The sequence below is a fragment of the Ylistrum balloti genome, unplaced genomic scaffold (assembly GCF_031769215.1).
Source record: "Ylistrum balloti isolate Yb309-2 unplaced genomic scaffold, AGI_CSIRO_Ybal_v1 Utg370364, whole genome shotgun sequence".
NCBI lineage: Eukaryota > Metazoa > Mollusca > Bivalvia > Pectinida > Pectinidae > Ylistrum > Ylistrum balloti.
The window spans coordinates 97089-120791 of NW_026782257.1; the positions used below are offsets into that span (position 1 = coordinate 97089).

At 36.7% G+C, this 23703-nt stretch overlaps 2 protein-coding genes across 2 annotated transcripts; one reads left to right on the plus strand and one right to left on the minus strand.

The window, feature by feature from the left end:
* Positions 1-2371: 2371 nt before the first annotated feature.
* Positions 2372-6573, minus strand: LOC132553883 (heme-binding protein 2-like). The gene is made up of 5 exons (XM_060218170.1): positions 6448-6573; positions 5512-5704; positions 4951-5080; positions 4555-4732; positions 2372-4132 (listed from the first exon to the last, which is right to left on the minus strand). Exons 2-5 carry the CDS (start codon positions 5701-5703, stop codon positions 3961-3963), a joined length of 672 nt encoding a protein of 223 aa, XP_060074153.1. The 5' UTR covers position 5704; positions 6448-6573; the 3' UTR covers positions 2372-3960.
* Positions 6574-6869: 296 nt separating this feature from the next.
* LOC132553889 (heme-binding protein 2-like) lies at positions 6870-12458 on the plus strand. Its single transcript, XM_060218178.1, has 4 exons — positions 6870-6938; positions 10233-10369; positions 11194-11326; positions 11600-12458. Exons 1-4 carry the CDS (start codon positions 6872-6874, stop codon positions 11962-11964), a joined length of 702 nt encoding a protein of 233 aa, XP_060074161.1. The 5' UTR covers positions 6870-6871; the 3' UTR covers positions 11965-12458.
* Positions 12459-23703: the final 11245 nt, after the last annotated feature.

The window sequence follows — 23703 nt, forward strand, 5'->3', positions numbered from 1 at the left end:
TCTAAGCTATGCAGAGAGACTTCGTCAGCTGAAACTTCCAACACTAGCATATAGAAGGATCCGAGGGGACATGTTAGAAATATATAAGATACTCCACGAGCATTATGACCCAAGGGCAAGCAATGTGATTAAACTTTGGAAGGATGTAACAGAAAGGCAAGGACAAAGGGGCAACTCGATGAAAATATACCCTCAACACAGCAGTTCAGAAATACGGAAAAACTACTTCACACTTCGAGCAGGAAAGATATGGAATAACCTACCTGAAGAAATTGTGACAGCGCCATCGAAAAATACATTTAAAAACAGACTGGATAAATACTGGAAAGATCAAGAACTATTATATGACAATTACAAAGCGGATATAAAAATGATAGGAAGTGGCGAAACAAACCTTAAATGGGACGAGGAAAAGGAGTCTGGTGAAGAGGACTAAAGTCCTGTACCGGAAACTATCGCTAAGTAAGTATAGTAAGTATCTTATTATTTTGTATCATCTTTCAGAAAATTTATTTTGTTCATATTTGGCCTAGTTTTATTGAATTTGAGATGGGATTTTCTTGTTTTTTGTTTGTGTAGTGTTTTGTTTGTGTTATACTGTATGATATCTCTCCATGCGATCATAAAACCATGCTTATATTCTAGTTGCAATGATGACGTCGGTGAAATATGTCAGATGTTCTATAATCTCTCACTGTCTTTTGGTCAGGTAAGCGATTGGTTTGTAAAACTCTCCGAATCCTTTGCTTTACATTCTGCTTGTGTTTATTCTTAAAAATATTTTAAAAGACGAACAATCCTTTAAAAGTTTGTTATACATAGACTCTTCACGTTGTTTTTAAACTCTTAACTGAATGTTACAGCCTTCAGGTTGGGGAACAGCCCCACTGAAAGTATGCACTCCGTAGGATCAACAGGACAGTCCCAGTAGGTAACCAATTGATTTCTTGTGTTATCCATAAGGAAATCAAGTATTAATCAGATATTGCAATCTGAGCCTGATTGAGATGTAGTATTTGTTCTTGTTACGCATGAACTTTGTTCCTGACCAAATTAAAAAGAGTGACAACATATCTATCATTATTGTTATCAACTTGGTTCTTATTTCAATATATTACTTGGATTGACCCAGATCAATAAGGTCGGATTAGGGATGATACAACAATATATTGATTTCTCTTTGAAAATATCAATTTGAAAGGAACAAGGATTGGATAAGTTTATGCACATGTCCGTCTCCTCTTCGTCACTGGATTATTTCACTTGAAACATGGAGACTCTGTTTTTACTATTTGACTGATTTCTGAAAGGACTTACCAAGTATCTCGGCTGATCTGTTATTTGAAGATTACTTGGGTCAGTTTATGTTTACCATTTAACTAGCACAAATATAGATCACACAAAGACATACAAAATAAAACAAAGTACAAATATAGCTTACACCAACAAAGACATACAAAATAAAATGAAGCAAAAATATAGGTCACACAAACAAAAACAAACAAAATAAACAAGAGGCCCTTGGGCCTTAACGGTCATCTGACTACAAACACTTTCAGCAGAGAGAAAGGTTGTTTTTTCTCTTTGAATGAAATCTTACTAAGAAGCTGTTTTCCATGATGTAGTTTTGATGAGAAGTAACTGTAACAAGTGTTACCTATTTTTTGACTGTAAAGTTGGAGCTCAATTCCACTGGTGAAAGCTGAGAAAAAGTTTGAAATAAGTCTGCACAGGAAAATCATGAATGTGCAATTATTTTACAAAATGGTCTCCCTGACTGCTGTATCCAAGTTTTGACAAGGTTGAAAAATAACATCACTTTGTTGGCTACCTTTCCTTAACATCCACACCAAATTTTTAGCTCAATGGCACCAGTGGAACTGGAGAAGAAGTTTAAAATATGTTTTTTTAGATGTGGCCAGCTTGTATTTCAGACATACTTGTAAAAAAAAAACACATGGTAAGGACCATCTCAGAATCATTTCATGAAAGTTTGAGCTGAATCCCACTAATGGAACATGAGAAGAAGTTTGAAATGTCAAATGGCACATGGCGGACACAAAACATACAAAATAAAACGGAGATCAATGTTAAGCCATTTAATTCCAATCAAAATACACAAAAAGTTGTCAAATAAAAAATGCAAGGGTTGTGAAAAAACTACAAATTATGGTATACAAATAAACTTGTATTTATTATGCATAAAAAAATCCATGTATATTAAGTTCTTGACTATAATGAGTGAAAAACTTGTACTTAATAAACGTCTAAACTCCTGAGAAAGGAGTTGTTATAGGAAAGAGCCTGGTTCTATTTAACATCTGCTTTCTTTAAAGAGAGTGTATTTGATAAAAAAAAAAAACAATGTACATCAGTTTAATAGTTTATTAATATATTAAATATAGAATGTTATATTTTTTATGATGCACATGAATTGATGTTTGAATGACAACGTATATAATTTATCACCATTGTCTACTTTTCCATATTACACCCGAGTCACTTCAGATACTGAAATGATGTTACACATCCACAGATGGTTTTATGACAATAGTGACAACAACAATAGAGCAGACACCACTTCGACTTTGAGTAAGGAATGTTCAGTTTCTAAAACATTTGCTTGAAAAATTGATCACTAGATAAAAAGGATCATAAATATGTTTCAATTTAATTGATGAAACTCACCACAGATTTTCTAATTAAGCTTGTCGAAAGCACATACAGTGTTTAATGTATATTAAAACGTGTACTATAGTAAATACAGTAAATTATATTATGTTATTATATAACATCTTTTTCACATTCAGTCACAGAATACTTATGCTAAACACAATGTACTAGTATTTACAAGGTTGTATTTCATCTTGATGGCACTTTAACTTTTTGAAAGTTAAATTAAGAAAAAAAAGAAAGAGTTTTCCTATACGAAAGCTGGTTACTAGGTCATGTTATTGAATATTGAATGACTGAAGTTTAAACTTATCGATACTGACATGATACAAGATGTCTTCTCAATAACACTGCAAGCAAATTCAATTAATATATATATTTTTTGTTCTTTACACAAATGTAAAGAATGACAAAAAATTGAAAAAAGGCATGTGATTCTCTATATTGATGTAATGGTGGTAGTGAATCTCATTACTAAATGCTTTACTGATTAACCTGAGAGCTGAACAGACATTTGTCACAAAAATAAACATCTGAAAATAATGTACAAAAACATTGCAAACTTTTCCTTCTATCACAATAATAAGATGCCCTTTGGGCTAGATAACTGAAATGTACACAACATGAAAAGTATTAAACCAAACATCAATAATATCAAAACACCGTTTTTCCCTCTTGTATACATACATGTACACAAACCATAGAACTTTACATTTGACAAATGTTCACAGCTCATAAAAATTGCCAAATACTACTAAAAACAGCAGTTGAGTATGTGATTTGAGATTGTGATATTGTGTTCAAAACTCCAGTGTAAGTGTGAGATTGCGTGTTCAAGATTGAAGAGTATGTTGAAGACTCTAAAATACCTGATTTGAGATTGTGAGGTTGTGTGTTCAGACTCCAAAGTATGTGATTTGAGACAGTGAGTTTGTATGTTCGAGACACCAATGTTTGTGATTTGAGACTGTGAGATTCAATCATATGCAGTAATACCAGATCTACACAGTATAAATTTACCATATGTACAGAAGCAAACAGTTTAGCTTAAAGGAATGCTTAAAATTGTAAAAAAAATAGATTCATAATACATTTCATCAAGGATTTCAAATATCATTCAAGAAACGCACCATGTTGCCGTCCTTAATTGTTTGTTTAATATAGAGAGGCCATGAATAAAAAATTGTAACTGATTAAATACACAAGATGTTTAGTTTGTTCACATGAGCAAGACAAATACATTGTTGTAGTTGTTCATATGGCTACTGAACAAATTGTTGAAGTGGTTCACTTGGCAATGAACCAGACCTCATTGTGACGATGGAAAAATTTGAAGGGACTGTCATATCCTGCAGTGTAATAGAAGTCGGTGTGGTAAAGAGATGTGTCCCCAATGGCATCCATAAGTTCAAGTCCTTGTTCTTTGTACTTGTTGTAGTCAGCAAATCCACCAAATGTTCTGAAACACAAGAATCACATCGTAAATAACAACTGATAAATATGTCACTAATGACTGGTCCACTCTTTGCTACTCTAACCATGTTTACATGGCAAGAAATTTCTGATGGAGTTGGCTCTATAGTATCTGATAAATTAACTCACCAGTGACCTCTGGTACTGAAGTAACTGAACAAGATTTGAGCATCTAGGGTGTTTTTGCAACTTTACTTTGGAATGCTTAATTGCTACATATTTACATTGGCACATCAAAATGTGGCATATCTTGTAAAGTCTGACATTTTTCTTGCAAAAACCTTTAATTCTGACTTTGCAAACATATACATATTGCCTCATAACCAAGCATTTGTTTTAAATGCTTGACAATGTGCTTCATTTGTTACAGAATCATAAACTTTAGTTTATTCTGTATTTGTTGCATACCTGACATAAGCCCTAACTGACGGTATTTTGGTGAAATAGATGTTGTTTTCAGACGGTTGAGGAGGATCAGAAGAATTAGGATCTATATAAAAAGACATATTGAAATTTGAAGAACATGCTGGTCCTGGACCCGGGGTGATCATCACAATCACAGGACATGTCATGGTCACTTTTTCTTCTGTAACAACAAAAATAGCAACTGGGTTAGTCTCATCAAATCAAATGAGTATTGGGGTTAACCAAGCTATCACTGACGAAATCACCATAATTTAAGCAGCTTTATTTGAGGATCTAAATGAATATTTTAAGAAATCAAAATCAATATAATTACAACATTGATAATTTAATTTATCTATTGCTTTAATTTTCTTCTAACATCATTTTAAAACAACTTACTCTTCTTATTGTCACCCCCAATGTAATGAAAGAGCTTCATGAAGTTTTTATAGCCAGCCTCATCATAGTCCATACCACTGCTATCTGTTGTCACCCACTTAGTTTCCTTGTACTTGCGCAATTCAAAGTTCTGTTTAAGTTTAGAAAAGTATATTAATATGTTTTGATTGGGTTGAAGAATCATTTACAATAATGCTAGTTCTTCAATCTGTGTTCATATTTTCCAATCTAAACTACACAATGTTATGTAAAGTGCTTAGCACTAGGAAATATGGTCAAAATCTTTTGTTTCATTCAATAAGAATGAATGAACAATTTAATAAAACAATGTTAATTGTTAAAAACTGAAAATCAATACTAAAGTAAAGCTTAATTTTTTTTTTTCAAACCTGTTAAAATTTTATACTATTTTATCTACCAGCAGTGGTAAGTCGATGAATGTCACAAATGATATGCTGTTAATATTTTCACTTTTTGAGTTTATTGCAGGATAAACATTGTAAATATCAGCAACAAGGATCCTTTAATGTAATCAAACTTCAACCAGCCATTGTTACTAACCCCGGTTTCGTTTCTATACATGACTGAGTATTCCGGACAAGCAAGTCCATTACAGAAGTCTTCTTTCTTCCCCGATGGCTTTAAGTCATGAGGAATGAACTTGAGTTTTGTGCTGTCAAGGGAGTTCTTATCTAGCTGTCTAAAGGCACTCACTCCAGTTACCACGACAATCAAAATCATACACAGCTTCATCCTAGTAAAACAACAGAAAAAAATACAGAAGGCAATCCTGCATATATATATTTCTCCACTTTATATAGGCAACAACACATGATATCAACATAGCTTGTCTGCATTTTTTTATCTTCATTTTCACCAATTTTCCCAGTCATCTCCTTTTTAATATTGCTTTCATTTCAATTTCGAATGTAACAATCACCTCCATATTGGTGTTAGAAAGTAGATAAAATGTCTGAATAATTTGGATTACTGTAAAACAGAGACGTATATATCACGTCTCTGCTGTAAAGGATAAAAATGACCGATCACCAGAAAGTGTATTCCGGTCTAAAGGAATCTTACTATCTATCCACAACTTTACACTTAACTTGGCCGTGTTCAATATCATTGTTGCCCATCAAGCATGAATTCATTTTTTCGGTAGACTTAAAAGATTTGCGGGATTCCGTAGTGGCGGCGATAGCAAATGTGCTGGAATGTGAATATGTTACCGAGGAAAATGAGTGGAAATACTAATTTAAAACATCGACAAATGTTTTGCCTCTTTCCATCGTTGCACGATTCATACTAATGGCCTGATGTAAATTAAGTCAACACTGGCTTAACATTAACCTTAAATTCGGATTTTTTTAATAGGCAGAAGATCGCGGTTGTTCTAACTTGTATATCGATACTCTGAAATTTCGAACCATTTGTTTAGCAAATGTAGCACAAAGTGTTATAATCTTGAAGGAATGTGATAGGTACTGTACTTACGTGTGAATCTTTCAATGTTGATCTGTATTATCACCTTAGTTTGCCTGGTTGCATAACCTATGACTCGGTAAGACTGGTTCCCGTGTATCTTAAACTGTTTACTTTCGATTCGACGCCAGTGGTCAGTACTTTACAGAGGGGAGGCGGGTCAGAAGGGTAAATAAACAGTAGTAACTGAACCTTTAAGAAAGTGTGGAATACCACTGGAAAATAAGAATAGACAAGAAATAGAATATCTAAAACTCAGACATCGATTTTTACTGGGAAGAAAATATTTGAGCGTGTAAATTACTTATATAACAAAGCACAACTACCAACTTAAAAATGGAGTCGTCCACCGGAAGCTCCCGTATTTTAACCTGCACATGATCATCACGTTTCTCAACGCGTGTTTGGGTTGGTTGTATAACATTTATTTTTGCTGATGTTTAAATTAAAGTATCTTTTGAGATGCAGGGTATTTTACAGTGAGTACAAGGCCAGATCAAATTGTAAGTAAATTCACACTGTTGTTAACACAACCGGCTTTCATTTCAGACTGAAAATGAATTTTGGTTATAAATAGAACAAATCCCCGGATTCTGTTCTAAAATTAGGGCGTGCGCGATGTAAACTGCAAGGTGTTAGGCTACACATTAATATTTGTAATCTTCGCTGAGAAAGTTGATATTTTTAGTCCATCATCATCATATGAATAGTGGTTAAGGTTGCCATCCGTCCGTTCACTGTCATAAAATATGTTGTTAGATATCTGGCCCCGGCTGCTCATAGGTTAGAGCGTATAACCAGCGTCTAGTGACAACAGGAACATTCCAGGCAAAATTAGCGCTCAAAATATATCAATCTGACTTGTTTCAACAAATCTATAGCTGTGAAATAACAGCAAAAAATGTGTTCAAGTTTAATTCAGTTTTGAACGTTTTCATGGAAAATGCAACATCTCAGCATCTCCATCCTTCGAATATCATTAAATGTCACCAGTATAGTTGATTAGATATCCAAGGGCCTATTCTCATTATCACGACTTTCGTATAACAAATCGTCAAAGGAGGGACACACTCGTAACACGGGAGTTCAAAAGATGCATGTTGATGGAAATTATGGGGAAGTTTACATACATAGTATGGTCACCATAGTGATCTCATTGAGAAATATTCTACTTGTGTGATATGAAGTAGGACTGGACATGTTTGATGCTCATTAGTTGTGGTATATCATTTTCTCATTTGAGAAGGTGACATCACTTACATTGTACTTGGATTGGCCAAGGTTTACATGACGGACTTCGAGTTGGATTATGATTATGTTGCCATGTTGGTATTTTTTTTATCGATAACCGGTCTTTGAAACTGGAACAAAATTTCAAAGGTAACAGTTGGAGCATAATTTCATTGCTTTGCTCCTCGTTGTCGGTGTGCATTTTCAAATTTAAATGAGGCTGATTGGAAAATCAAACTATAGCTACATATATATCCACCTTGGATTTTTGAGAGTATAATTTTTCGTTGCTTTTATTCCAAATTCGAGTATTCAGTGTGGTCCCTATAGTTGTGTACATTTGATCTGGGACAGTTTTATCTGGCGTTTTTATAACCCGTATGTACATAGACATTAGATTGGGCCTTCTCCAGTTTCATATCATTTTCCACTTGGGCATTGGTGTACACCAAATGAAACAGACGGCCATACTTTAGAGCAGAAGTTTGTTATTTCTAAGTAGCTCGAGAGACTGAAGTACTTGAATATCTTTTATACAGTGTAAGCATGTTCTTGATACACAGTTGCAGATCAACAATTTCACAGGACTAGTTGAGGGAAACAAAATTGCCGACAAGCTACCATGTTGGATTTGACAGTTAATTTTTGTTTCATTGAGAAGATGAAATCTTCATATGTACGTTTACATTGGTCACGGTGAAAATCGCTTAAATTAGGACTTTTGGTATTTGAAAGTTTGTAACTGCTATTTCTTGAGTGCTAAATAAATGAATATCAGGTGTGGGTTCACCATGGAAACCCTTAAAAGATTTTTGACATAGATATCACCTTTTCTTTAGATATTAGTTAAAATTTTTTTTATTTGATTAATTCCTGTATTGCATTGCCACAATAAAGCAAACTTTCTACTGCAAAGACAAGGAAAGAAAGGAAGGAAACGCATCCAATAAAGACCATAATATATTGTAGAGATTTTTATGGAGGCAAATTACTCTAACACCACACAAAGAAACCAGACATGAATATATTCAACACAATCAAGAGTACATTCTCATCCAGTGGACTGGAAACCTATAAGGTCTTCTGCATATTGCTGTCGTCCTGCTGTTTCATACTCTTTTCTTATTGGTTGAAAATTGGTAAGTTTACTCGTACCCCATCTCTCGGCAATGTATGGAACTAATATCATTAAATTACTGCCACTTTACAGCAACAATACAACCAAAGCACAGTACAAGTGTGTCATTAAGTGGGTGGAAACTGCATAAAAAACAACTGATAATAGCTGCAGATTTGACCTTGAAACGGATATGACGGCCTTTGAATGAGGATTTAGTTTCTGAAGTATCGAGATAGTTTCGTGGTTGTAGTTACATGCATTTACCTTTGAAGGTGTATAACAAAATGCACTTTAGACGGAAAGTGGCCTAAATAATCCTAACATAGTTTAAAAAATGATAAAGTAGTAATTCAAATGAAAAATCTAGAAATCTGTTGTAAATATTCTGTTTATGAATACCTTTTATATGTGATGGCAGAGTTCGATTTCATCTGTGGAAGATCGGCACAAAGATTAATTTTTCTATATAGTATTCCATCATTTCTGTATACAGTACAGAAATGTGCCTTATAATATTAAAATATCAGTTCCATTTGTAACTTTCACATTTTTCATTAAATTGAAAATATAACAGATTGTTATAGGAATACATGTACAGTGCATAATTAACAAACAACTTACATTTTGATGATGAAACAGGAATTTTTAATACATTGTACCCATTAAACAATGGGTCATATAACTGTGTGTCCTGCATTTTTGCATCATACAGCTGCCCTTATGAAACTTCCATACAAATTTAGATTTAGTAAAACCATAATATGAATTCAGTTGCATCACTCATCTGTTTTATATTCTTAATGAGCTTCTCCATAGCATATTTATTACAACAATACGTACCCCTGAATCGTCGACAATATGACCTTAAGAAGCCCAGAAGACAATAAAACTTGTCAACCAGATATGTAAAAATATCGCTATGAACCTTTCCAATGGACTGTTATTGGTCTCTGCAAAGTCGTGCAATTTTTTATATGAATCACCCTGCATATCTTTGAGTATCCAGATGTGAGGACTTGGAACCAAGTATTCACGATCTGGAAGATATGACGGTGATGGGTCCAAAGACCCTTTCCTTGATTTTGGTAAATAATTTAATATATCGCTGAAGGAAAATTATTGAAGTAATTCTAGATGGTAGGTGACGCAAGATCGACGTAGTTGTGAGGGTCCAAGGTCAAGGTAAAAAGTGGATTTTTTTTCATCATACTTAGGATTAAGTTTGCGAAAATAAATGACCTTGAACTTAATGAATTCATCTATTTGTGAATTAGTGCTTTGGTTAAGAGTTGATTCTAAATGTAAAATAGTTGCCACAGTAAAAGTAGATGGGTAAACATAACCAGTAAAACAGTAACATGTATAGACATGGAACATTTCACTTTTGCAATCAGTTTTTGCTCAACAAGGTCTTCGAGAGTACCGTGAGTATTTTGTTTTGTTGTAGTTTTGCCTGTACCCCAGTCAGCGTTTACGTACACCACACAATCAAAGGAACCAGACATGAATGTTCTCAACACCATCAAGAGTTCATTCTCGTCCAGTGGACTGGAAACCCCTACTTATACAGAAGGGAAAAAACAGGTCAGTAGATTCTCACCTAGCTATAATGTGACTTTGTCCTCAGTTGATATTATTTCTTGGGACAATAAAACCATATATGGACCTCATCCTTTGCCTTTTAATGTTTTATCCTTAAAGTGGTATTACCATTGTCGGAATACACCTGTCGCAAATACAAAATGTATTTTAGCTGTATTTGGCAGTGATGGAAAACTGATGTATTTTGTATCTGATTAAATAAAACATTACATATAAAAATATTAATAACTGTTTGAATAAGCAATTTTATTTACTAACAAAAATTCATGAAATTACTGCTACATTCGTTGAAGTTCATAACTACGGTATATTTCCACATTCGGGACTGAAAGACAAAAGGTGTCCAGCCAAAGTCCCATCACTTTCAACCTTGCCATTATACAACTTAGAGTTTAAGACACTGATGATGTATTTTCTATATACAGCCCTGGATATGATTGGCGGAAGTTTCTCATTGTTTCAGTTATGATGTCACATCTTCATGACATCATATGCATGTGGCAGGGTCAAGAAAGAGAGATGGAGTGATAAAATCACCAATTTAAAGTTAAACAAGTCTTTGTAAATGAATGTAATAATGCATGCAAGATTTTGCAAAAATGTAATGAAAATTCCTGCAAGATCCTCTTTATCCATGTTTAAGAGTAGCTGTACAATGATTACCTGTTACGAAAAGGACACAGTCCTCAAGATCCGCGATGACTTGTATGTATTGCTATTATTGTAAAGAGGGCACTAATAGTAATAATAGGTAATACAGTAGTTTTAAATCTGGTCGTCGTTACTATAATTAGATTTATTTCTAGGATGATGTCCAAGAACGGAGATACGAGGCTGCCAAGTGGGTCAGTACTAGTGTCGAAGGAATGGAACTCAAGAAAGCACAGAGTGAAGGTTTCGGAAGGCTTTTCAAATACATCACGGGTAACAATAAACCAGGTAAGGTTCGAAATTCTTCCTGTACATCAGTAAGAAATTTAACTCTTCTAAGAAAGAAACACAGAAACTTATAATTGGTTTTCTGATTGCTCATCAAAATGCCTGTCTCGGAAAACACTCTGACATCTCTCTCCTCAGTACCCTCCAGATATCTCTCCATACTGACACCACACTTACCACTAAGGACTGCGCCATGTATTTTGCCTGAAAAATTAAATGTGCCATGTTTCTTGCCTGAAAAATTAAATGTTGTGTATGTTACTTACATTGTAGGCACTAAAGTTGACATGACGGCTCCAGTTGCCACTCGTATCAATCCCGGGGCTGGTCCAAATTGTGAAAATACATTCACAGTGTCATTCTACATCCCATCAAAACACCAGGCAGATCCTCCAGAACCAAGTGACCCAAAAGTCTTTATCGAAGAATGGCCAGAACGAACCATACTATGTCAAGGATTTGGAGGGTTCGCTAAGGAGGAAACATGGCTGAGTCATGCCAAAACGCTAACGGGGATTGTGGAGGAAAGAGGAGAAAAGGTTCATTCGAACTTTTGGTTCACAGCTGGCTACAATAGTCCATTTCAAATGTTTGGCAGAACCAACGAGGTGTGGTTTGTTAAAGACCCACAAAGTTGAATGAGGATTGACTGTGATACTGAGTAAGCTGATTTCCTCCGGAGGTTTGAAAACGAAAATCGTTCCAACTATATGATTAAGTGATTTCTGATAATTGAATTACCGCCAAAGGAGGATCATTAGGTAGAAAACCCGATGGAAGGTGTTTCTGATGAATTCAATGCAAAGTATCTGTTCACTGGAATTAGAAGGAAACGAGTCTAACGGTAGGGTGCAAGAAGATATCCCAGCTAAAGAATTCAATTAAAGATGTTTCCAATGGATAGTTTCTCTGAGAGACATTGGGTGTGACAGTCAGATGTTATTGAGCTGTTTGTCTGACAGTGCATTTCGAAGAAATATGCAGGAGTTTCCAGACTTGTTCCTGATGGTAAAATTCAGTGAAAGTTGTTTGAACGAGTTCAGTTAGAAATGATTCTGAATTTCCAATGGTAACATTAAAATGAAGGATTCTGGCCAAAGGTAGTTCAGACATTACGGTCCTACTGAGTTTACTCCTTAACAATGTTTCTGGGGGAGGGTGAAGTATATAGGGGTATGTAACAATGTTTCTAGGGGAGGGTTAAGTATATAGGGGTATGTAACAATGTTTCTGGGGGAGGGTGAAGTATATAGGGGTATGTAACAATGTTTCTGGGGAAGGGGAGGGTGAAGTATATAGGGGTATGTAACAATGTTTCTGGGGGAGGGTGAAGTATATAGGGGTATGTAACAATGTTTCTGGGGAAGGGGAGGGTGAAGTATATAGGGTGTAACAATGTTTCTGGGGGAGGGTGAAGTATATAGGGGTATGTAACAATGTTTCTGGGGAAGGGGAGGTTGAAGTATATAGGGGTATGTAACAATGTTTCTAGGGGAGGGTTAAGTATATAGGGGTATGTAACAATGTTTCTGGGAGAGGGGGAAGTATATAGGGGTATGTAACAATGTTTCTGGGGGAGGGTGAAGTATATAGGGGTATGTAACAATGTTTCTGGGGGAGGGTGAAGTATATAGGGGTATGTAACAATGTTTCTGGGGGAGGGTGAAGTATATAGGGGTATGTAACAATGTTTCTAGGGGAGGGTGAAGTATATAGGGGTATGTAACAATGTTTCTAGGGGAGGGTGAAGTATATAGGGGTAAGTAACAATGTTTCTAGGGAAGGGTTAAGTATATAGGGGTATGTAACAATGTTTCTAGGGAAGGGCTAAGTATATAGGGGTATGTAACAATGTTTCTAGGGGAGGGTGAAGTATATAGGGGTATGTTTCTGGGGAGGGTGAAGTATATAGGGGGAGGGTGAAGTATATAGGGGTATGTAACAATGTTTCTGGGGGAGAGGGAGAGTGAAGTATATAGGGGTATGTAACAATGTTTCTGGGGGAGGGTGAAGTATATAGGGGTATGTAACAATGTTTCTGGGGGAGAGGGGAGGGTGAAGTATATAGGGGTATGTAACAATGTTTCTGGGGGAGGGTGAAGTATATAGGGGTATGTAACAATGTTTCTGGGGGAGGGTGAAGTATATAGGGGTATGTAACAAAAGTTATGGGGGAGGGTGAAGTATATAGGGGTATGTAACAATGTTTCTGGGGGAGGGTGAAGTATATAGGGGTATGTAACAATGTTTCTGGGGGAGGGTGAAGTATATAGGGGTATGTAACAATGTTTCTGGGGAAGGGGAGGGTGAAGTATATAGGGGTATGTAACAATGTTTCTGGGGGAGGGGAGGGTGAAGTATATAGGGGTAGGTAACAATGTTTCTGGGGGAGGGTGAAGTATATAGGGGTATGTAACAATGTTTCTGAGGGAGGGTGAAGTATATAGGGGTATGTAACAATGTTTCTGGGGGAGGGTTAAGTATATAGGGGTATGTAACAATGTTTCTGGGGGAGGGTGAAGTATATAGGGGTATGTAACAATGTTTCTGGGTGAAGTATATAGGGGTATGGTGGGGGAGGGTGAAGTATATAGGGGTATGTAACAATGTTTCTGGGGGAGGGTGAAGTATATAGGGGTATGTAACAATGTTTCTGGGGGAGGGTGAAGTATATAGGGGTATGTAACAATGTTTCTGGGGAAGGGGAGGGTGAAGTATATAGGGGTATGTAACAATGTTTCTGGGGGAGGGTGAAGTATATAGGGGTATGTAACAATGTTTCTAGGGGAGGGTGAAGTATATAGGGGTATGTAACAATGTTTCTAGGGGAAGGTGAAGTATATAGGGGTATGTAACAATGTTTCTAGGGGAGGGTGAAGTATATAGGGGTATGTAACAATGTTTCTGGGGGAGGGTGAAGTATATAGGGATATGTAACAATGTTTCTAGGGGAGGGTGAAGTATATAGGGGTAAGTAACAATGTTTCTAGGGAAGGGTTAAGTATATAGGGGTATGTAACAATGTTTCTATGTTTCTGGGGAGGGTGAAGTATATAGGGGTATGTAACAATGTTTCTGGGGGAGGGTGAAGTATATAGGGGTATGTAACAATGTTTCTGGGGGAGGGTGAAGTATATAGGGGTATGTAACAATGTTTCTGGGGGAGGGTGAAGTATATAGGGGTATGTAACAATGTTTCTGGGGAGGGTGAAGTATATAGGGGTATGTAACAATGTTTCTGGGGGAGGGTGAAGTATATACGGGTATGTAACAATGTTTCTGGGGGAGGGTGAAGTATAAAGGGGTATGTAACAATGTTTCTGGGGGAGGGTGAAGTATATAGGGGTATGTAACAATGTGTCTGGTGGAGTGTGAAGTATATAGGGGTATGTAACAATGTTTCTGGGGGAGGGTGAAGTATATAGGGGTATGTAACAATGTTTCTGGGGAAGGGGAGGGTGAAGTATATAGGGGTATGTAACAATGTTTCTGGGGAAGGGGAGGGTGAAGTATATAGGGGTATGTAACAATGTTTCTAGGGGAGGGTTAAGTATATAGGGGTATGTAACAATGTTTCTGGGGGAGGGTGAAGTATATAGGGGTATGTAACAATGTTTCTGGGGGAGGGTGAAGTATATAGGGGTATGTAACAATGTTTCTGGGGAAGGGGAGGGTGAAGTATATAGGGGTATGTAACAATGTTTCTGGGGGAGGTTGAAGTATATAGGGGTATGTAACAATGTTTCTGGGGAAGGGGAGGGTGAAGTATATAGGGGTATGTAACAATGTTTCTGGGGGAGGTTGAAGTATATAGGGGTATGTAACAATGTTTCTGGGGAAGGGGAGGGTGAAGTATATAGGGGTATGTAACAATGTTTCTGGGGGAGGTTGAAGTATATATGGGTATGTAACAATGTATCTGGGGGAGGGTGAAGTATATAGGGGTATATAACAATGTTTTTGGGGAGGAGGAGGGTGAAGTATATAGGGGTATGTAACAATGTTTCTGGGGGAGGGTGAAGTATATAGGGGTATGTAACAATGTTTCTGGGGGAGGGTGAAGTATATAGGGGTATGTAACAATGTTTCTGGGGGAGGGTGAAGTATATAGGGGTATGTAACAATGTTTCTGGGGGAGGGTGAAGTATATAGGGGTATGTAACAATGTTTCTGAAGTATATAGGGGGGGGAGGGTGAAGTATATAGGGGTATGTAACAATGTTTCTGGGGGAGGGTGAAGTATATAGGGGTATGTAACAATGTTTCTGGGGGAGGGTGAAGTATATAGGGGTATGTAACAATGTTTCTGGGGGAGGGTGAAGTATATAGGGGTATGTAACAATGTTTCTGGGGGAGGGTGAAGTATATAGGGGTATGTAACAATGTTTCTGGGGGAGGTTGAAGTATATAGGGGTATGTAACAATGTTTCTGGGGGAGGGTGAAGTATATAGGGGTATGTAACAATGTTTCTGGGGGAGGGTGAAGTATATAGGGGTATGTAACAATGTTTCTAGGGGAGGGTTAAGTATATAGGGGTATGTAACAATGTTTCTGGGGAAGGGGAGGGTGAAGTATATAGGGGTATGTAACAATGTTTCTAGGGGAGGGTTAAGTATATAGGGGTATGTAACAATGTTTCTAGGGGAGGGTGAAGTATATAGGGGTATGTAACAATGTTTCTGGGGGAGGGTGAAGTATATAGGGGTATGTAACAATGTTTCTGGGGGAGGGTGAAGTATATAGGGGTATGTAACAATGTTTCTGGGGGAGGGTGAGGTATATAGGGGTATGTAACAATGTTTCTGGGGGAGGGTGAAGGGGTATATAGGGGTATATAGGGGTATGTAACAATGTTTCTGGGGGAGGGGTATATAGGGGTATGTAACAATGTTTCTGGGGGAGGGTGAAGTATATAGGGGTATATAACAATGTTTTTGGGGAGGAGGAGGGTGAAGTATATAGTGGTATGTAACAATGTTTTTTAGGGGGGAGGGTGAAGTATATAGGGGTATGTAACAATGTTTCTGGGGGAGGGGGAGGTTGAAGTATATAGGGGTATGTAACAATGTTTCTGGGGGAGGGGGAAATATTCGAACGCTAGGTGATATAATTAGATGGACCAATGTTTAATATTTTACACAATATCATTTGATGCGATAGAATATTAACACTTTAAAAATAGTGTTTTAGTTATCAATTAGCTCGTTAGGAGTTATCGCGTCAAAAGTACGCTATGGTTTGTCCAGTTTTTTTTCCACATGAACAGCATTTCATACTAGAGGGTTTTATAGCGTTTGTATATAGTGTATAATACCAGGGACGTTCCTGATAATACAAACCTAAATAATTGTGTCGCTTCTTGTTTTAATAGCTAACTTCTAGGGTATTTTAGAGAACTAGTACCTAAAGGTCGGGGCCTGTTTAATGCATCAGCCTTGGATAATTTGAAGAGGTGGAGGCGGAGTCCTCGGGAAGGAGTGATGTTGTTAATTTACTTGCATGCTTGGCTAAGGTCCAGTCGTGAAATTGGGATTTAAGCATAGAGACAGGCAAGGTGTTAGACATAGGGAATGATCAAAGTCATTTGTATGTTTGAGTTTGGTTACAGATAATGATTGGTGCTTTCAGGTGCATTTAGTTACAATAATATCGTTGTTTATCTATAAAAGGTTTCTCTAGAATGGTGATGTCCGAGGACCGGTATTTTCACAATACAGTTTGTCTCACGGCATAGATGTCTAGCAGGATAGGTGGTCTTACAAGACAGGCGATCTAACAAGACAATATCGGTGGTCTAGTAAGAAAAGTAAGTCTCACAAGTAAGACAGGTGTCTTACAAGATAGACAGGTGATCTTACAAGATAGACAGGTGGTCTTACAAGACTGGCGATCTAACTAGACAAGATCGGTGGTCTAGTAAGAAAGGTAAGTCTCACAAGTAAGACAGGTGTCTCACAAGATAGACAGATGGTCTTACAAGACAGGCGGTCTTACAAGACAATATCGGTGGGCTAGAAAGAAAGGTAAGTCTCACAAGTAAGACAGGTGTCTCACAAGATAGACAGGTGGTCTTACAAGATAGACAGTTTAACAAGACATGATAGGATGTATCGCAAGTAAGACGTGTGGTTTCGCTAGACAGGTGGCCTCACAAGTAAGGCAGGTGTCTAACAAATTAGACGGTATAACATGACAATGATAGGTAGTCTAGTTAGAAGGTTTTGTCTCACAAGTAAGACAGTTGGTCTCACCAGATATGTAGTCTCACAAGACAGGTGACCTCACCAGATATGTGGTCTCACAAGACAGGTGATCTCACCAGATATGTGGTCTCACAAGGCAGGTGACCTCACCAGATATGTTGTCTCACAAGACAGATTGTCCCACCAGATATGTGGTCTCACAAGGTAGGTGATCTCACCAGATATGTAGTCTCACAAGACAGGTGATCTCACCAGATATGTAGTCTCACAAGACAGATGGTCTCACCAGATATGTGGTCTCAAAAGACAGATGGTCTTACCTGATATGTGGTCTCACAAGACAGATGGTCTCACCAGATATGTGGTCTCACAAGACAGGTGATCTCACCAGATATGTGGTCTCACAAGACAGGTGATCTCACCAGATGGACGGTCTCACGTAGGTCTCGTGTAGACAGGTAATCACACAAGTCGTGATCTCACGGACACGGGTGGTAGCACAAGACAGGTAATGACACAAGTCGTGATCTAACGGACACAGGTGGTAGCACAAGACAGGTAATCACACAAGTCGTGATCTCACGGACACAGGTGGTAGCACAAGACAGATTGTTTCACGTAGACATTGTATATTCGTCTGCATTTCAATAAAAATATCAAACAATTTTGAAGATCAGCTTTTAAGATTAAAAAAGTCCTTTGTTGATTTCTGATGTGACAAAAAACTGTTGCAGAGATATGCAACTAAAAACATGTATAGAGAATACTGATAAAACATTCTTTGAACATTAATCCTTTCGAAGTTTTTTGTTCTAATGTTTATAATGTTTTCCAGAAAATCTTAACTTAAGCTGAAAAATTGACGCCATTAGATAGATTTCATTACAAAACTAGACATCTTGTCTAGTATCTTACAACGTTTACAATGAAAGAAAGTGTTAAGACTGCACGTATATAAAGTGGATTCTTGAAAAGAAAACAATATTTTTAATTTTAATTTGTAATTTTGTAGGAATTTTATAACTTTAATTGGAAGGGGAGACAAGCAGGCAAATATATTTTATTAGAGATTTTCAAGCATGTCACTAAGCTATCTTCGTCGGGTTTTTTTTCTTTTTTGTTAGTTTGTTTGTTTTTTTCTGTTTTCTTTTAATAGTAAAAACTCCTCAACATAGGCATGTATAATTAACGTTCAAAGTTAAGATGCAAATGTTTATGAATACATGCCGGGAGCAGTTCAACTGATAAGCCTATGTACCGTAATTTCATTGTTGATATACTGGGGTAATACAGGTACACCAGCACTTGCACACATCATTAAGAACAACCTCAATTAAGATCAAAAGTTAGAAAGTATTAAATCACAACATCAAAAGATTTACATGCATGTATCAAAAGCAATGCAACTCCATGTGCCGTGCGACACACAAAAGTTGATGATGTCACGCCTTTTGCTGCACAGACGGACTCGTTTTTCAAACATCCATACATCAAGAAAAAAAACTACCCCGTCCCCACTAACCAACTTAATTTGTTTCATTTCTGCAGTTCGCAAAGTTAAGTTGATTTTTGATTCAATCATATACGAAGAGCTCGCGTTATTTTATTTCAACTTCAGCTCGAAAGTACCAGTTTAACATGTAGAAATTATAAGTCCTGTCGTTGAGTCCCTCGTGCAAGTTGTAGTATTGTCAAAAAAATGTTATCATTGTCAAGATATGAAAGACTTCCACATATCACAACCAGTAAGAACATTTAAAAAAAATACGTTTGAAACTTACCACGTGACATGTTTCTCACTCGTCACACAAGGGACACGAAAATTCCACGCAGACTGAGGGGTCACTAATTACTTTATAGTTTTTGTAAAAAAAAAAAAAAAAAACGAGGATATTCTGACAACAGAATATTGATAACAGATAAAAAAAAGTACTAATCGGCGATAGGTAGAAACCTTCTGACTTTCTCATGATTCTCAAAATAAGTGACTTTGAGTTTTGCATTAACAGGTGTCAGTGATTTAAAAATAAATCAATATTCAATAATCAAATGGTCCAGTGGCATGGGATTTGGTCGTTAAGTATGCTTGAATGAACGACCTTGAGAGTGGAGTGATCAGTATAAAGTTTCGACAAATACTCCCTCCACCACAACCCCATACATTCTGGGACGACCCAAAAAGCTGGAATTCAGTTTCCTACAGATAACTGTCGATTTTGAGCAATTATATCTTTCTGGCTATCCTTTGATAGATTAGGTTTGTCTTTAGCTTGTCTGTCTTGTTTCAGTCTGATCTACACGTGATAGAGGGCAGTTGTGTTTGTTTTTATAGTGATGAAGCAGTTTCTCACAGAGCCTTACCCAGAGCTGTAAAGGAGGCTGATTATACAATCAAGGTCATCACTACTATAGTGTACACGGTTCTAACTCAGCATCACTAGGATGATATACAGACTAGAATTGGAAGATTTTAATCACTGAAATAAGGAATTATAAAAACTGTTCTTGTATCTGTTAATTAATACACAGTAATTAATACAAATGTGAAGCAAATCTCTTAATGTAGATCAGATTTATTTTTGAGCTCAGCTGCAGTTTAAGTCCCCAGACTAACACATAGAGGTATGTAGACTTTCTTTCTGTTTTTTTTCTGATTGTTAAATACGTCCGTAGAATAGTTTTTGTTTCTGTCTTGAAAGTTGTATTATACTTCACCCAGTAAACTTAGAGAATGAATCAATTTGAGCATGTGAGAAATTAGTAAATAAGAAAAGACAAAAAAATCAAAACTTTTCTGTGAATTTGATGTAAATATAAATAGCTATGATCTCTCCAGCACCCTTCAAGGAGCTTGCAGCTTTACGCTGTCCGATCTATACAAACATACATATTCTAGACAAAGCCTGGTCTATTGAAACAGACACATTCTAGACAAAGCCTGGTCTGTGGAAACAGACACATTCTAGACAAAGCCTGGTCTATTGAAACAGACACATTCTAGACAAAGCCTGGTCTGTTGAAACAGACACATTCTAGACAAAGCCTGGTCTATATAAACAGACACATTCTAGACAAAGCCTGGTCTGTTGAAACAGGCATATTCTAGACAAAGCCTGGTCTGTTGAAACAGACACATTCTAGACAAAGCCTGGTCTATATAAACAACCACATTCTAGACAAAGCCTGGTCTGTTGAAACAGACACATTCTAGACAAAGCCTGGTCTATACAAACAGACACATTCTAGACAAAGTCTGATCTGTTGAAACAGACACATTCTAGACAAAGTCTGATCTGTTGAAACAGACACATTCTAGACAAAGCCTGGTCTATATAAACAACCACATTCTAGACAAAGCCTGGTCTGTTGAAACAGACACATTCTAGACAAAGCCTGGTCTATACAAACAGACACATTCTAGACAAAGTCTGATCTGTTGAAACAGACACATTCTAGACAAAGTCTGATCTGTTGAAACAGACACATTCTAGACAAAGCCTGGTCTATACAAACAGACACATTCTAGACAAAGCCTGGTCTGTTGAAACAGACACATTCTAGACAAAGCCTGGTCTGTTGAAACAGACACATTCTAGACAAAGTCTGGTCTATATAAACAGACACATTCTAGACAAAGCCTGGTCTGTTGAAACAGACACATTCTAGACAAAGCCTGGTCTATACAAACAGACACATTCTAGACAAAGCCTGGTCTGTTGAAACAGACACATTCTAGACAAAGCCTGGTCTATATAAACAGACACATTCTAGACAAAGCCTGGTTTATATAAACAGACACATTCTAGACAAAGCCTGGTCTGTTGAAACAGACACATTCTAGACAAATTCTGGTCTATTGAAACAGACACATTCTAGACAAAGTCTGATCTGTTGAAACAGACACATTCTAGACAAAGTCTGATCTGTTGAAACAGACACATTCTAGACAAAGCCTGGTCTATTGAAACAGACACATTCTAGACAAAGTCTGATCTGTTGAAACAGACACATTCTAGACAAAGCCTGGTCTATACAAACAGACACATTCTAGACAAATTCTGGTCTGTTGAAACAGACACATTCTAGACAAAGCCTGGTCTGTTGAAACAGACACATTCTAGACAAAGCGTGTTCTGTTAAACCAGACACATTCTAGACAAAGCCTGATCTGTTGAAACAGACACATTCTAGACAAAGTCTGATCTGTTGAAACAGACACATTCTAGACAAAGCCTGGTCTGTTGAAACAGACACATTTAAGAAAAAAGCTCTTCACGTCACCAGAACACTGACGTTAATTGTTGAGACAACGCCTAGAAATAAAAAGTCGAGGAGACAGAAAACCTGCAAGCAACCAAGACAAAGAGTGATGTGCTGCTACATTGTATATGCATTGAATGTTTGCAAACTACAGAATAATGATTCCTTAGGCTCAATTCTGACAGGTCGTCAGTCTAAAATTTGACAGGTCTTCAGTTTCCAAAGTAACCATACTCCATGCTTTTGAGGCCATTTTGCCATGTCAGAGAGGAAATTGAAAACTCAGTGGGATACATGCATTCTACACAGATTACTTCTGGACAGGTTTTCTGATGTCAAGTATGGTCGGGGCCGAAATGGAAATGCCACAACATTGTCTAGCATGTGATTTTCTGGAATAGATTTTGTCATGAAACTCCAATTTGCTTATAGATGTAAATTCACTGTAAGAGAATCCATGCATGCAAAGACCTTGGAAAGCTGGGAAAATTTTGTCATTAAGTACAGTAAACTGGTAACGTAGAATTTAGAATATTTCTGGTTAGATTTGCTGGTTTTCTAGAACAGGTCAGTGAAGGGTCAAGTCAAGGACGATAATACATGTGGAGCCATATTGGTGTATTTTTAATTTAGATATATCATACATGTCTGGCATTTGGAATCTATGTATAATATTTCTAATAGAGTGTCCATTTTCATAAAAAAAAGGACTGAAATTAAGAAACTCTGCCTTCCGAAATTTTCACTTTATACTATAAGAATAGATGTAACAGTGAGAATAATTCATATCTATTATATCATGTCAAAAGATATATAGATTAAATTTGAAATTTACTGACCCAAAACTGAAAATTGTCTTTCCCCATATCTTATAAGCATTAACTTCAACCCAAACACTCCCCTTCTGCTGGTATAATTATCGAAACTTGATATGAGTGAAGAAACTTATTACTGCCAATTATAAACATTTAAGGGGATATTGGTCTAGCTGGAATGTTTATTTCAAGGTCAATTGACTCGGCAACTGGTCAGCAAGATGAAAGTTGTAAAAGTTTGAGTTGAAGAGGAGAAAATTGGCCACAGGTTTATAATCAATTATATAGACTGACAGACACTTGGTCTGCCAGTTGTAACAAGGTTTCTAATTGGACAGATATGAAAGGTCACCTAAAGGTCAAATTCATTCAGGCTTCTGATTATGAATGGAAATAATTTAGTTTGAATAGGTTTTATTGTGGGAGTTGTGTAATGGTAAAACTCTACTATAACAATATGATGTTTCAGACTATAAAATTACTTCCTGGGTGATTTAATTTCATTTTGTGCTTGTGTAGCAATTTGAATTTCATGGTTAATCTTATCAGTGATGTTCCGCCCAATTTCCAATTTCGTTGCCACTTTATTTATTGTATTTCCAGTGAATTGGTCCATTATATTCACATTAATTCTACTGACACAACAATGTATCCTGTTGTACTCTACTCCCGTGGTTAGATTACATAGAGGTTATCTAAATAATCCAGCGGATCTCTTCTCCATTTAGAACATTGTTTATTTATCTAATTCTGTCAACACTTTTTGTCTATACATCAATTCACTTAATCTGTCACTCCATACAATTTGCCATTTCACTTGCCTTTTCCAAAGCCAATCTGGTAGTATCGCTCACGCACACTGTATAATAGGTCCATACAGAAACGATTATTTGAGTTTTTAAGTACGATACAATGGCCTTTCAAAATTCACAGTTTCTACTTATGTTGCCCATAACTTCAAGGAGTATTTAGATCAGCATTTTATTTTTTCTGACAAAAAATTAATTTGTGAAATTGAAACAGTTTTAATTTCCTTATGAGCTACTGCTCAGGTCACAATTTGTAAACAAGACAAAATCATATGCTGAGTACTTTTCG